Source organism: Montipora capricornis, chromosome 10, assembly GCF_036669925.1.
Source record: "Montipora capricornis isolate CH-2021 chromosome 10, ASM3666992v2, whole genome shotgun sequence".
NCBI classification, from domain to species: domain Eukaryota; kingdom Metazoa; phylum Cnidaria; class Anthozoa; order Scleractinia; family Acroporidae; genus Montipora; species Montipora capricornis.
The window spans coordinates 3,440,460-3,454,169 of record NC_090892.1 but is presented as its reverse complement, the minus strand read 5'-3'; the positions used below and the strand labels follow the sequence as shown (position 1 = coordinate 3,454,169).

The 13,710-nt window shown below is 40.0% G+C and overlaps 1 protein-coding gene across 3 annotated transcripts in view; it reads right to left on the bottom strand.

Annotated features, from left to right (window-relative positions):
- Positions 1–6,635, bottom strand: part of LOC138021591 (uncharacterized) — an 8,717-nt gene extending 2,082 nt beyond the window's left edge. Inside the window, exons 1-6 of one of the 3 annotated variants that reach the window (XM_068868492.1) lie at positions 6,464–6,635; positions 5,496–5,522; positions 4,095–4,376; positions 2,626–3,009; positions 1,848–2,129; positions 601–966 (exon numbers count right to left, since the gene is read on the bottom strand). In XM_068868492.1, the coding sequence (XP_068724593.1) occupies positions 601–966; positions 1,848–2,129; positions 2,626–3,009; positions 4,095–4,376; positions 5,496–5,522; positions 6,464–6,542 (1,420 nt within the window). In that variant the 5' untranslated portion in view covers positions 6,543–6,635. Of the gene's footprint in view, positions 1–600; positions 967–1,847; positions 2,130–2,625; positions 3,010–4,094; positions 4,377–5,231; positions 5,468–5,495; positions 5,523–6,463 lie in introns of those variants that run through there. The other 2 variants (XM_068868493.1, XM_068868494.1) reach the window with 2 other exon arrangements.
- Positions 6,636–13,710: the final 7,075 nt, after the last annotated feature.

Genomic DNA, 13,710 nt, shown 5'->3' with positions numbered 1-13,710 from the left:
GTGTCTGGCCAAAAGTGCTTAAGTGTAGACAACGCTATGCACGGGAAAACGTGTTTGATTGGATGAAGATGTAACATACGACAATTTTAACCCAATCACATCAAAGCAATCGCAAACTTACTAGCGATCCCCGCGCATCCCGTTGCATGTGGATGGCAATTATTGGTTCTCTACTCTGCACCGAGGAGTTTTCCCATGTTATGACACTCATCATAAACCAGCATTTAATATAATTTGATCCGCATGCGCAGTTAGAAGTCCGTGACCCAGAAGAGTCGATTTCTATTGTTTGTCTTTGCCCATCATTTTACGGTATTATCTAATTTTAGAATACAGGTCCCTCCAACTAAATTAAAGGCCAATCAGCCACAACGCCTCTGATTGATCCGCGACCGGGGGATGCTCTTGCTAAGTGCAAAATCATGGATCCCGCAAAAAGATCTAGCAGTAGCCGTTGTAAAATAGATAACACTGTAAATTGATGGGCGCATTCCATCGCTGATCGACACTTCTGCGTTTTGCTCTAGTTGATTTTTAGTTTATCGAAAAAGTGGCGTACTTTTTCTTGGCAATACAACCTTATTGTCACCTGTTACTCACCGATTGCCTTCAACGTTGTGTTCTTGTGAGACCGATCAATTTCAAAAGCACAGAAAACCCGAAAGTGAATTTGAGGCAAATATATGACTTTGATCCCACTTGGGCGTCTTGCGATGACGATAATCACGTTGCGAGATTCCAATACAAACTTATTCTTGAGCCGTATTTTCGTGCCACATCCGACAAGCGGAACTTGAATCTTAACGTACGAGTCTGTGACATTATACGCAATGCAATTTGATTGAATTAGGCTTAGGTGAAGGAGGCTTGGGTCGAGCCATGGGTACGCGAATCTACTCAAAGTCACATCCATTCCATCACTGTGACACGTCACTGCTACTCCATCTGATTTCATGTCACGTGGACCTAAATTGAACAAAAAAGAACAAGACCATTATTTGAACTTCCTTCTTAGAGAAAGCAATTACATGCAAAAGATTCAAAGAAACGTAAATTCTATATAGCATATAGGAGACTCGCTGAAACAGTGGCCATTGCCACGGGTGCCCGAGTCCTCCAGGAATTGAGCTCTATTCTGATGAAAACACTTTTTTTGTTTGAGTGATAGAACATAGCTACTAACCCTAACCCTAACCCTAAGTATTATAAAACATCCCATCGTAAACCCAAGACAAGTTACAAGCGTCAGTCTCTTTTTAAACTTGTTTTCAGACTAAGCGTTCGAAAAATTTTGTGCAAACCGATCACTGGGGTCAGATATCCGTTTTCTTACAGTGAATTGACATTATTAAGAAGTTTAGTTGGGAGCAACTGCAGGCATAGACGAAAAATGGAAACTTTTTCGGGCATGTATCTTGAATTTAGTTTTAATTTGACATAGATCCATAAAGAGCTCAAATTGATGGAAAAGGGTTTTTTATGCTGTCTTTCTTGTTGGTTCATTTACGGGTGGAAGTGTCATAGAGTTAATTTGTTTCTTTTTTTTCCTTTTAAATACTTTCAATAACGTGATCAGGTAAGCCATCGTACCCTTGAATGAAGGGGTAGTTTCTAAAGAAACTGTGTTGCTGCGTCGGTGGGGAAGTAGTATACAAAACTTTGGTTTTATCAACGGAGTTGATAATGTAAATTGGCCACCGTACAGAGATTCTAAAGCTTTTAGAATCTCTGTACGGTGGCCAATTTACATTATCAACTCCGTTGATAAAACCAAAGTTTTGCATCGTACCCTTGGGCTCCTTTATCATTCAACTTATCATTCATTTTCTTAACAAGCGACAACTTACCTGCTTTTTGGAGTGTTATTCTTTGTTTGACTCTCGCTCCTTTGAAGTCTTTTGCTATGCAGTCATATGACCCAAATGCTGCTATTCGATTGGTCTTTACTGTGACATACAAAGCCTTTCCTTTTACCAGTACCCCCTGAATAATTCGCCTTCCTCCCTTGAAAACTGATATGGTTACAGGAGAAATCCCTCCCTTGAATGAGCAAACTAATCTCACTTGAAATCCTTTAAACGATCTCACAAATCTTGGTGTACTCTTCGATTTGTCAGCTGCGAGTGGCTCTGAAAGAAAACGAACGCCAGACATCAACTACAGAAAAAATACTCCATAAAATCTTGACTGACCTTTTACTAGGGTAAAATTGAAAAATGTGGAACACCACATCGGAGCGTTAACGTTTAAATTTAAAGTTCAATCATTTTCTGAAAGTCCTAAGGGTGTGTTCATATTAGGTGGTGCACATTTGATAAAGCGTAGCGAATCGTGTCGTACAACCAAATACAAAACTTTTTTTCGACCAATCACAGTAGACGAAGGCGTAAAATGAGCCAATCATATCATCAAACAAATCAAACTATCACAAAGTCGATGAGTCATTCTTAACATTCACCTGTAGTCGGTGTAGCAAGCGTTTTCGTGCGGGGAACATGGAAGATTTTTTTATGTTTTGGCTACGCGAAAAATGGGTTGCACGGCCAAAACGTAAAATGTCTTTCATGTTTCCCGCACGGAAAGGCTTGCTATGAAAGGCTATTTATCTGAAATCCACCCTCCTACCTGAAGGATAGCTCACCAATACTTCATTAAGTTCAGTCGAAACAGACGCCACCTCCTCCCGTTCAAAATGACACTGAAAGGGAAAGAATATATCCGGAACTCGTGTTATCACTTTCCAAGAAGGAGCTCTAACAAACGCCATCAAAATATTGCGATAGGTGATACGACGAGGGGAGTTCTTCTCCATGGTTTTACATTCCCTGAAAGAAGTTTTCACAATGATGTGCGTCATATTTATGATATAAGGCTGACAGTGGTTGTCAAGGAGATGCATGTTAAAGTACGAAGGCTGTAACCATGGATACATCAAGCGGTCAAGGTTCAACTGCATTCCATCACGTGAACATGTGACCCTTTTTCCATCAGTGGATATTTTCGATGGATCTGTAGAAAATAATAAAACAAAGCATCAGAGTTATGCATTGGAGTAATAATGGACATCACTTAATTTATAAATTAATTTATAAAAACTTCAATGCCGTTAACGATCTATGCATTAAGGTTGGATCAACACAAACAGTTATAAGCATGAACCGGCATCAGTGTTAACGTTAGGACAGATCAAACAACGTTCACGAAGGCATTCTCTTCAGTGAAAATGAAATTACGCATGATCAGCGCTCAAACTAGAAAGCAGACACAGACAGCTGTTTCGGGCTTGTTGGCCGTCGTCAGTGCGCCGTAGCTAAAACGCAATGAGCCTCATTGACACTTCACCTGTCTCATATGTCGCGCTAGTCATTCAACCAATTTCGGTTGGTTCGATTTTGTCGTATTCTAACCGCAAAATAGTTTCCGATTTGTTTGGTACATCAATTTTCTTAACCGACATCAATCCACTTTAATAATGTTGAAAAATTATGTGAAGCGACCGCTGTCGTTTCAAATCTAGCGCGGGCTCATTCTGAGAGTTATTGTTAGGGACCTAAAAGCACGAGGCGTTTCTGAGCCAGGTATGGAAACCGGAAGTGAACATTTTACGAGAGCAGAGTCTCCCAGACTGATAAACTGAGCTTCTCCAGCAGTGAAAAGTTACTTAGCAGTAAAAGTGTGGTGGTGGTAATTAAGTTGAAAGGTAAAACAGTCCACCTCTGGTTGCAGTCCTAGGCTCAAAAAGTTTCCTCTTATTACCAGCAGTATTCGGCAAATTGTTAAGGTTAAAAGATCTTTCCCAGCATTATCAGAGGCTTACAAAGGCATCATTACATGAGAGACATACATTAAGATGAGTAGAATAGTATAATGAAGTATGAAGTTGAATCGTCGGGAAAAAATGCGAGCGAGCGGAAGTACCAGACGAGACTGTGAAAGAAGGGCTTTCTGCCCAATCCACCTCGTTTTTAACTCCTGCATTTCCTGAACCGAGAGTAGATGGACTCTTGGTTACACGGTGTCAAGTCAAAAAAAAGCAAATGCTGAAAGGGGGATGTTACTTTTACAAGTTTACAAACACTTTCAGGAACTCTCACCAATTTTCTTCAGCGTTATATTGTGGGTAATTTTGTGATGGTTTGAGTCTTCAGCCATGCATGTATACAAGCCAAAGTCACTGTTCCTTCGCCCGACTGAAATATTAATTTTAACTGTGTTTATGTCGTTTTCTTGGCTTGCAACCTTCAAACCTCCGTGAAAAATCCCAGCCCGCACTGGAGGGATACCATATTTAAAAGCACACCGAAGCTCAACAGGTAGTCCACTGTAAGTCCTGACTTCCTTGGAACTCGAATACCGTTTATCCAGCTCTAAAGGACCTGTGGGAAAATGTATACTTTGATCCATAAAAAGACACTCCATAGTCTACCTTAAAATATCCCTGTCTTTTCTTTTATGGTAATCTAAACATCTTCTTTTCGGGAGCAATCTAAAAATGGTAAACATTTCGTGCAACCATCCATAGCATATAGAAAGCGACGTTTGCTAATTATGAGGGCCCCTTATTTATGGGGATGCTCTTTGTCCGCCTTTCATTCACATTTCTTCCAATATGTGACTCTCATAAAAATCATTAATATGGATAAAATTTGTGGCTTTGTTTATTTTTTACAAGAATCCCTTGGGTGGAGAGTCGACTAATGCGTTTATTTCTTCGGCTGAAAGTCGTGAGTGTAGCTTTTTCCCTCCTTTTATTACATTTCGCTTGTTTGTTTGTTTGTTTTTTTTTCACTATCCGCAGGGCCTGTAATGTCACAAAAGCTTGCTTTTCTCAGTTTCAACTTTGTTACCGTTTGCATGAAACAAGTCTCGGTTGCATTAGCAAATTATCTAAACGTTTGAAGAATCTTGAAATATCTTTTTGTGATTTGATTCTCCAAAAAAAAATTGAAAAAAGATTCGATATGGTACTGGTACATACGTGATGCATGGGGACATGTATTATCACTGGTTGAAAGAAACGAATACTCGGATTTCAATAAAGATTGGTTAAAATGGCGACATTTAAGCGAAGTACCGTTTACGTTAAAATATTGGCTAATATAGTGGAAGATCGAAAAATCCAAGTACCAAGGTATATTGGGAATTCGCTTGATTGTATTGGGGTTTCGCTGCAACGAGAGTCTTTTTCATTCATTCACTCTGAGTGGGGTCTAGAATTTGGTCCTACGTACCGATGACATCGCTACACAGAACGGTTTGTAAAATCAACGTTCCACTGGACACGTCTGATGAACAGAAACAGATCTTCTTCCCTTGCGCAAAGACTGTTTAGCTTCTTATTTTCTTTTCGCATTATTTTTTATAATACTTGAATAGGATCAATCAACGCCTGAAGCAAAATCACTTAAGAGCTTATAAATTTGGCACAATGCTAGCATTGACCTTTGCTTTGTGTTTGCGCATCTTGCTGAAGAGTGGCTTATTAAATTACTCACCACGAGTCAAAGTCCTTGGCAACATTGCTACAGGAAGAAAAAAAGGTATCGTTTTTCACATCACGATCACCAATTAACAACAAAGGCTCGAGATAGCAAGCACCAACTGAGGATGGTTTTAAGAATCCGTCTTTTCCATTTTCCTGAAAACTGGTGTCCCCTAATAGTAAGTTTGTTCTTTTGAATATAATTTTCAAGTTAACAGGGACACGGAGAGATAAAGGCACAAGTCAAATATATTGCAGCCTGCTGAGTTAACACTAATTTAAACATAAAGTTAATCATATTTCCGTCGAATTATTGCCTCTCTGGACTTCCTGCTACTTTCCAGTCTGCAGTGACTTGCACTTGTATGTTTCTAGAAATTGGGTGGCGGTTATGATGTAATAAGAAATAAACTCTGCGCAGGTCAGGTTAAAATTTTTCTATGAAGCTTGATAAGCCACGAAATTTACTCCTATTAATAAATCAGCGCGCAATTTGAGCTATTAGTTCTCCCAAGAATTTAACCATTACTGAAACTGATATGGAGTAACAAACAATCCATTCAGCTTGCGAAAATTTATTTAACCTTTGCTTAGAATTTCCCATCAAGATAAATAGCCTGGAAACTGGTGTTTTGTCTGCCTTTTCTGTAGAACAATATCTTATCATCAACTTTCCGATCACTGTGCCGGTGGGGAGATTTTGTATTGAAGGAGGATGGCCTATTGGGTCCAGGAACGGGTCCCTAAGATAAAAAGCGGATAAAATATCTAGCAAATGTCCTACTTGCGGTTAAACGGCAGAAATGATGTCACAACATTAGCGTGGGAACATACTTGGGACTTGAACTTAAATTCAGATATAAGCAGAGAATTTTCAAACTTTGCAAAGTTCCTAGCTTACGGGAATGCTGAATATCAAACATATCAAACCCCTTTCTTTTTTGTCTAATTAAGCATAAAATTCAACTGTAAAAAACATACCTTCTCTTGCTCTTTTCTGAGGAAAACTTCTGCTATTAAAAAGCACAGAGGCATAGATGAGCAATTTGCTGAAAAACATACTTCAGACGCATGAAAAAATATGCCTTCCTCTAGCACGTTTATGTTATTGTGTTGAGAACGAATGCCTGACGTGGGATTCCTGGTTTCTATCCAAAGTAACAGATGTTTGCAGTATTTATAGATCAATATTAGATTTCGGGCCGATGAAAAGTCAGTGCATTGTTCTCGATCGTAAGTGTGTCTTAAAATCAACAAAAAGAACGAAAGTATGCAGATGTGGAGAAAGCAAAAGCACCAGAAACAAATCACGTACTTGAACAAATAAGTTGTGGCTGAACTTTTAAATAGACATAAAACTGCCGGAGCTGCTGGGACCGGAATTCATGCTGCTTTAATTACTTTGCACAAATTACAGAAAATGTTGATGTTAGGACAATGTCAATGTCAATGTCAATGGATTTCAATCTAAAATGCAAAAACAAAAGGAAAAATACCTAAGGGAAAAAATACAAAAAAGTGTGATTGTTTGAATTTCGTAGCTACGCGAACTTTTTTGGAGCTATACGTCGGAAAGGAAAAAAAACAAAAAGATGACGATCTTTCGTCTCATTTCATTGTTTTACTGAACTACTCCGTTCCAAGCTTAACTGCTGAACACCCTACCACTTATTTGCATAATAATAATAGCTATTGTATTCTGACCACTTCTTCAACGAACGCCACCGAGTGCTAAAAAGGGTGGCAGGGCATTCAGCAGTTTAAGCTCGAAAACCATGTGCTTCGCTGAAGTTTTATTAGGACAACAGACAATGGCTGTTCATGCTTGACTCATCCCAAAGCCCCTGTGTTTATTCAGAAATACGCAGATAATTTTCTGGGTTGCTCGGCCCGCGAGAGCTTCCGATTTTTACCAGCCGAAAGAAGAGCCAAAAAAATTATGCTTTTGACCTCTGAGGTCAGAATGAATGTCCAGCATTGCAATGATCACTAAAAAAACGGCAAGCTTGGAAAGAATATAAAAGGGCAGATATAATCTAAATTAAACAAATAAGACAGACCTGCCACCAACGGGCCTTTCAGAGAGAGTATTGTATGGTAATGAGACATGAAAATTCTCTTCCAATATCATTACTTGAACGACCAGTATTGTCATTTTTCACGAGTCCATTACCTTGCATGTATCAAGCTCGATTTTATAATCTAATTAACGCTTAGAGGATCTTTCAGAGGATCAGCTTGCCAAGTATTGCAATCGGTCCCTGACTTCCTTCCTTCTTTCCTTTGGTTCAATTCCCACCCTGGTCAGAGTTTTTCTCTGTCATTGTGTGGGCCCATTTCCACTGATAGGGCCAACGCTCACATGGTTCATATGGGGTAAAAACTTAGCACTTCACAATACACTCTAATCAGTTAAGTTCCTTCCAATATGACGACTTCCCGGGGACCGGAATTCGGATATTTTAACTGAAAATAATTTCGCAAATTTATTGGGAGTTATTCGGGGCTTCTTTCCCGTCATCATCGTGCTAACACGCTGATAAAAATAATTTTATTTGCCCAGGAGACCTCAGCCTTTGTTGTTTGTACTTGAGTATTTTTTACAATTCTGGCCGTGTGAAAATTGTGCCTCAATTTGCTCGGTCAGAATTCGAAACTTTTCACGTTCGCATGGTGCGCTTGCTACGGTAGCCGCGGCTTAGAAAACATGCGAAACACTAAACAGAACGAAACAGAAACTCGTGATCAAAATCATCGCTCCATCAGGCCATACAGCCTGCTAACAGGATCATCGGGGACGTTTGCTTCCGTTTGTTCTTGACGGAAGCGCTGTTGAAAGGTAAGAGACTACCATCTTTGGAGTATTTATGGGCTCCCTGCTACCACTATGTCTCTTCGCCAACACAACAGGAGATTACCTTTCGGCTTTGTGTGACGGGATTTTCTCATTTTCTCGATAACTTTTTCTTTTGGAATTTAGGCAGGGGTCGCGTTCAAAGACATATGTGTTTGGATAGGCATAAAATGTGTCATCACCTCTCTAAGGCAACCACGACCCTTATGTATATTGTCCAACTATTTTCTGTTATAGAATTTCATAAGTTGATAAGATCATATTGTAAGTAAGCTTATTGTTGATTGTTAACCCAGAGTAATTTGACATTTTTGGTCATTTTGATGGAAGCTAGCGCCAAATTTCCCACCCCCGGGCACCTACAGACCGTCAAATTCCCCTATTTTTCATTAGGTTCATGGAAATTTGTCGTGTAACACGATGCCTTTCCGCTTTTCACGGTACTGAACAAGAACCTAAAATTGAGCAAAACAATAATGTTATGAACAATATTAATATTTTTTAGCCTTGTAAATAGTTCTTTTGATATTTACCACCTTTCGAGTCAATCAAGCTTCCACAATGATACTGTGGAAAATTCATGAATTAGAATGCGTTGAAGGATACCACAAGCAATCACGAAAAAAAAGAAAACATTCTTGCACTTCTGAACACTCCAGCAAAGACAGAAAAAAGGTCATGGTCCATCTTTTCAAAAAGACAAGACAGATTTGCTTTCCTTTCTTTCACCCATGGTGTCTCGACAAATCAGGAGAACCAGAGGAATGACATGATAACTCATCTCCAGGCTCTCTCGGTGTTCCAAGATGGCGGGCGTGTCAAATTCGGTCGTCACTTATTTCTATCCCTCAAACTGACATTTCCCTTTTTATGCAACTTACACGACGTACAATCTACTTTAGACTTCAACGAAACAAACATTTTAAACAAGCTGAGAAGATTCACAATAGGCGAGGCAAAGAGTTGAACCCGGATCGATGACTTCACCTTGCAGCTTCCTATATCCACTAGACTAACGAGACAAGCTGATGGAAGGTCGAATTTTTTAGATTATTGAAATAGTAGTACCCAGAAAAACAATTGAAAGTTAACCGTCTTCAACGGGGTTTTTAGACCTAAATACTGTAGATCACCGCGGCTTAGCTTAGAAACACTATTTCTTGTTGAACTTAAGCTCCAATTCTGCCTGTTTTCGTTCTTTTTACAGCGATAAGCTTTTCATCTTAAGACGGGATATTGGGTCGTGTAATTGTTACGAAATGTCCAATGTCAGTTTGAGGGATGGCCATAAGTGTTGACCGTTAAATTCCCGACCCTGGGGCAACGCATACTGTACTTGTCAAAATCCCTAACCAGGGAAAGGTTCTCTGAGTCAATTTCCCGTAAGTGCCTTGTTGTGCACATGATATTTGCACGTTAAAATCTTCTCGTGGTCTTTTCTTTTTCCATCCAAAATGAGCCAAACCTCCCCAAATGAATGGCCCTAAAGAACATTAAATCAGTGATGAACCAAGACAGCCGTTTACAAACTGAAACAAAATATTAGTTAAAAAGCAGATATATGATTGAAATGTGCCATAAAGTAAAACAGTAAAAGTAAAGTTGTTGTAATTAACATCTTATCGGAAAATAAGATACAAGTGTAATTGTTACCTAACGTATTGCTACCCCCTCCCTCCCTGGTTTCCCTCCTTCGGGAGTTGTATCAATTGGTCATTTCAGAGTCCGACACATTTACAGTCCAGAAATGTAAGCGAATCATGATCAAGTGCTGTTCAATTGTTCTGATGAAGAAAACCTAGGCCTGGGTGTGAAGTCTATGGCACAGTTTATGGACCAGGGGTCCATCTTTTGACGGTATATGTCAGTTGCAGCAGCCTTCTTGATGCGCGCCTTTACTGTATGATCGGTTTAGTCGTCGTCATTCCCACAAAATTCCACACTGTCCATTATCGCAATTCCGTCTTTCCTACACACGTAATTATAAGTGTCTGTGATACTTGGTGGCGGCAAATGCGTATTTAAAAGAAAGGAACTTTATTTAAGTGTCTAGTCTTCTAGCTTTGGAGAACCAATTGGGGACACTGTAAACTGAAATCAACAAATTAACGCAGATCAAATCAAATGTTGGTTTTTGAGGAGAGGGGAAAGCCGGAGTATCCGGGGAAAAACCTCTCGGAGCAGAGAAGAGAACCAATGAACTCAACCCACATATGACGCCAAGTCTGGGAATCGAACCCGGGCCACATTGGTGGAAGACGAGTGCTCTCACCACTGCGCCATCTCCATCGCCACCCGCTGCGTTCAGTGTAGCCTCTGGTGCTAGCTTTGCAGAAACATAATATTCTAACTCTGAATGGCCGTTTTTATATTAGAGACGCATAATTCGTCCGGGACGAACTTGGGCAAACATTTTTTCTGCGTCTGTTAAATTCTTCTAGTATTAAAGAACAACGAATAATGCGTCTGGGCGATGTGTCCACTTTAGTTCGTCTTCGAAGACGCGCTAAACTGGAAAGTTTGTCTAGACGCATTATGAGTCTTGTGCCCGTCTTTATACTAAACGAATTTAACAGACGCAGAAAAAATGTTTGCCCAAGTTCGTCCCAGACGAATTATGTTTTCTCATATAGTTCATCCCGTCTTTACACTAGACGGATAACATGAGAGACGCATAATTCGTCTGGACGGATTATGCGTCTCTAGTATAAATGCGTTTTATACTGGAAACGCATAATTCGTCTGGGACGAACTTGGGCAAACATTTTTTTTGCGTCTGTTAAATTCGTCTAGTGTAAAGACGGGCACGGGACGCATTATGCGTCTGGACGAAGTATCTACTTTAATGCGTCTTCGAAGACGCACTAAACTGGATGGTTCGTGCAGACGAATTATGCGTCTTGCGCCCGTCTTTATACTAGACGAATTTAAAAGACGCAGATAAAATGTTTGCCTAAATTCGTCCCAGACGAATTATGCGTCTCACATAGTTCGTCCCGTCTTTACACTAGACGGATAACATGAGAGACGCATAATTCGTCTGGACGGATTATGCGTCTCTAGTATAAAAACGGCCAATGTAAATAAAATCATGAATTTGAAATCGAGCTAAATCATTGCAAAAAATCGTATTTCAGTTATTTTCTGATTTACAAGAATCAACCCTAGTATTTGCATAAATGAGAAATCTAACCAAAATGGTGCAGTGATCAGAAAATATACCCAGTGGTACATGAACATCAATCATGGGTACGTTGCTCCGGCTCCTCTTCTTAGGAATCGAGTCATAATATGATTAAGTTTCTATGATCTTTAACTCAGCCGTAGCACCATGTACAAAAGAAACCCAGGAATTTTCGTGGCTTTGGTACCTTTTGCGTTCATGAGAAAACTCACGCTGCTCGATTCGATAAGCCTGGTGTAAGCTCTAGACTCAGATTTATTGGCTTGAATCTGTTGTTGCACTCATCGTTTCAGCGATCTTATGTAAATAATTCCACATGTTTCTGAAAGATTGGAATGAGAACATTGTGGACTGTAGACCTGTCGACGTGCGGACGTGTGGACCTGAGTACTTGAGGAAGTGTGGACCTGCGGAAAGTGTGCTCTCGTATGCCCGTGGAAGTGAGGCATTCTCGTCCCCAGAGCCACCTGACCCTCTTAGCCGCCAAAGGCTGAGCACATTAGGCACTGTGTGTAAAACAAATACACTTCGCATTGTTTTATCAGTCGTGCAATAGTCTACTTGACTTTCATAAATATTTAAAAATCAATTTTGACTGATCACGATCTTCTCTGATCCAACGCTGTGCAAGACTTATCGTCTCACGAATTTACCTTAATCATGCACCTCAAAAGAATGTGATGACGTATACTGTGCTCCGGTACCTACAGAACAACCTACTTTTTTCAGTACACTTTTATCCAAAAACTGACGTGATGCTAAAATCCCCCGATTTGCTTTCAAGACTCTCTGTCGAACGGCATGCAGAGCGCACCTCGACTCACGTTTCCTGGACAACGGAAACTCAATTGACTGTCGTATGGCTCTATCTAGATCTTGTATTGAATCCATCGCAATCGGAGGAATATTTTTCCAATTTAATGCTGGATTAGTACTATATTAATAGTGTTACTATTCCTTTTGCCTTTAATGTGTTTGTTATTGCTAATCGGTAGTTTTTTTCTGATTTAATCGTTATTGATATATCGACCGCGAATTCGCCATGTCAACGATGAAAAACACCACGGTGGATAACTCAAGATAACTGAGCAGTTGGATAGTGATGAAGTGACGATGGCAACTTGCAGATATTTCTGAATGACCTCAGAGACCTGAACCACGTGCACGGAAGTCAGTTTGGAATCACTGGAGTTCGAGTTTCATTTGCTGAAGTCATTTTATGTACTGATTCCCCCTCTGTTTGATTTTTTTTTCTCTTTAATATTTTCGAAAGTTCTTCGGAAATCTTGATCTTATATCAGACAACCCATGGCTGAAATAATTTTGTGTTTTATAAAGCTTATGTCGGGGTCAAACGTTCCTGGTATTGACCAAAATGTGTACGTGACTCGATTACAACGGTTGCAGCAGAGTCTTTATGAACAACTGATCGCCACAAACTGTTGGGTATCGAACAAAATAATAGTATTTCTTTTTCATATTTTTGTAAAAAAAAAAAAGGAACATCCAGCCCTTTTTGCAAGAACGAGGAATCGAAGACAATAAATATGTACTTTATCGATGTCTGTTGAGGAAATCCGATTATCTTTGATTAGTGTTATTAGAGCCGCGCTTTGTCTTATTTATTGGAAATATACATTTCTATTCTTCAAGCCAACTTCTCTTTCGTTCGCTTGTAGGAAAGGACTCAAATTGTCACTTAGCAGATTTTATCCCGAGTGGCTTCATCAAGCAGAATAAAAACACAAACAAACGCGCGCAAAGCATGCCGTTCAACAGAGAGTTTAAACCAGCTGTTCGCCACCGAAGCCAACCTTGTCCCCAGGGCCTCTCTGCCTCCCTTCCTCAGGGCGGGAGGGAAGAAGAGATACCCTGGGGACAAGGTTGCATTGAGGTCGCAATGAATGAGTTGCCAGTATAATCGGATCCCTGTTTATTCGCAAGGGTTCTGGGATCGCCAGGGGGCAAACATTGCAATTCGCTCTGAGAATGTAAATGGCGGAAACTTTAAAATTTTCGACGTCCAAAAGACGATTTTGGAGAGACATCAATGCTTTTTTCGGCACAGTTTTCAGGATCCGAGATTGATTTGGGCAATGTTGATACGCAGCAAGTGTAAGTTTTTGTTTGAATAACCGTGAAATATGACGTAAAATTTACTCGGATTAACCTTGCTCGCGTAATTAAGGT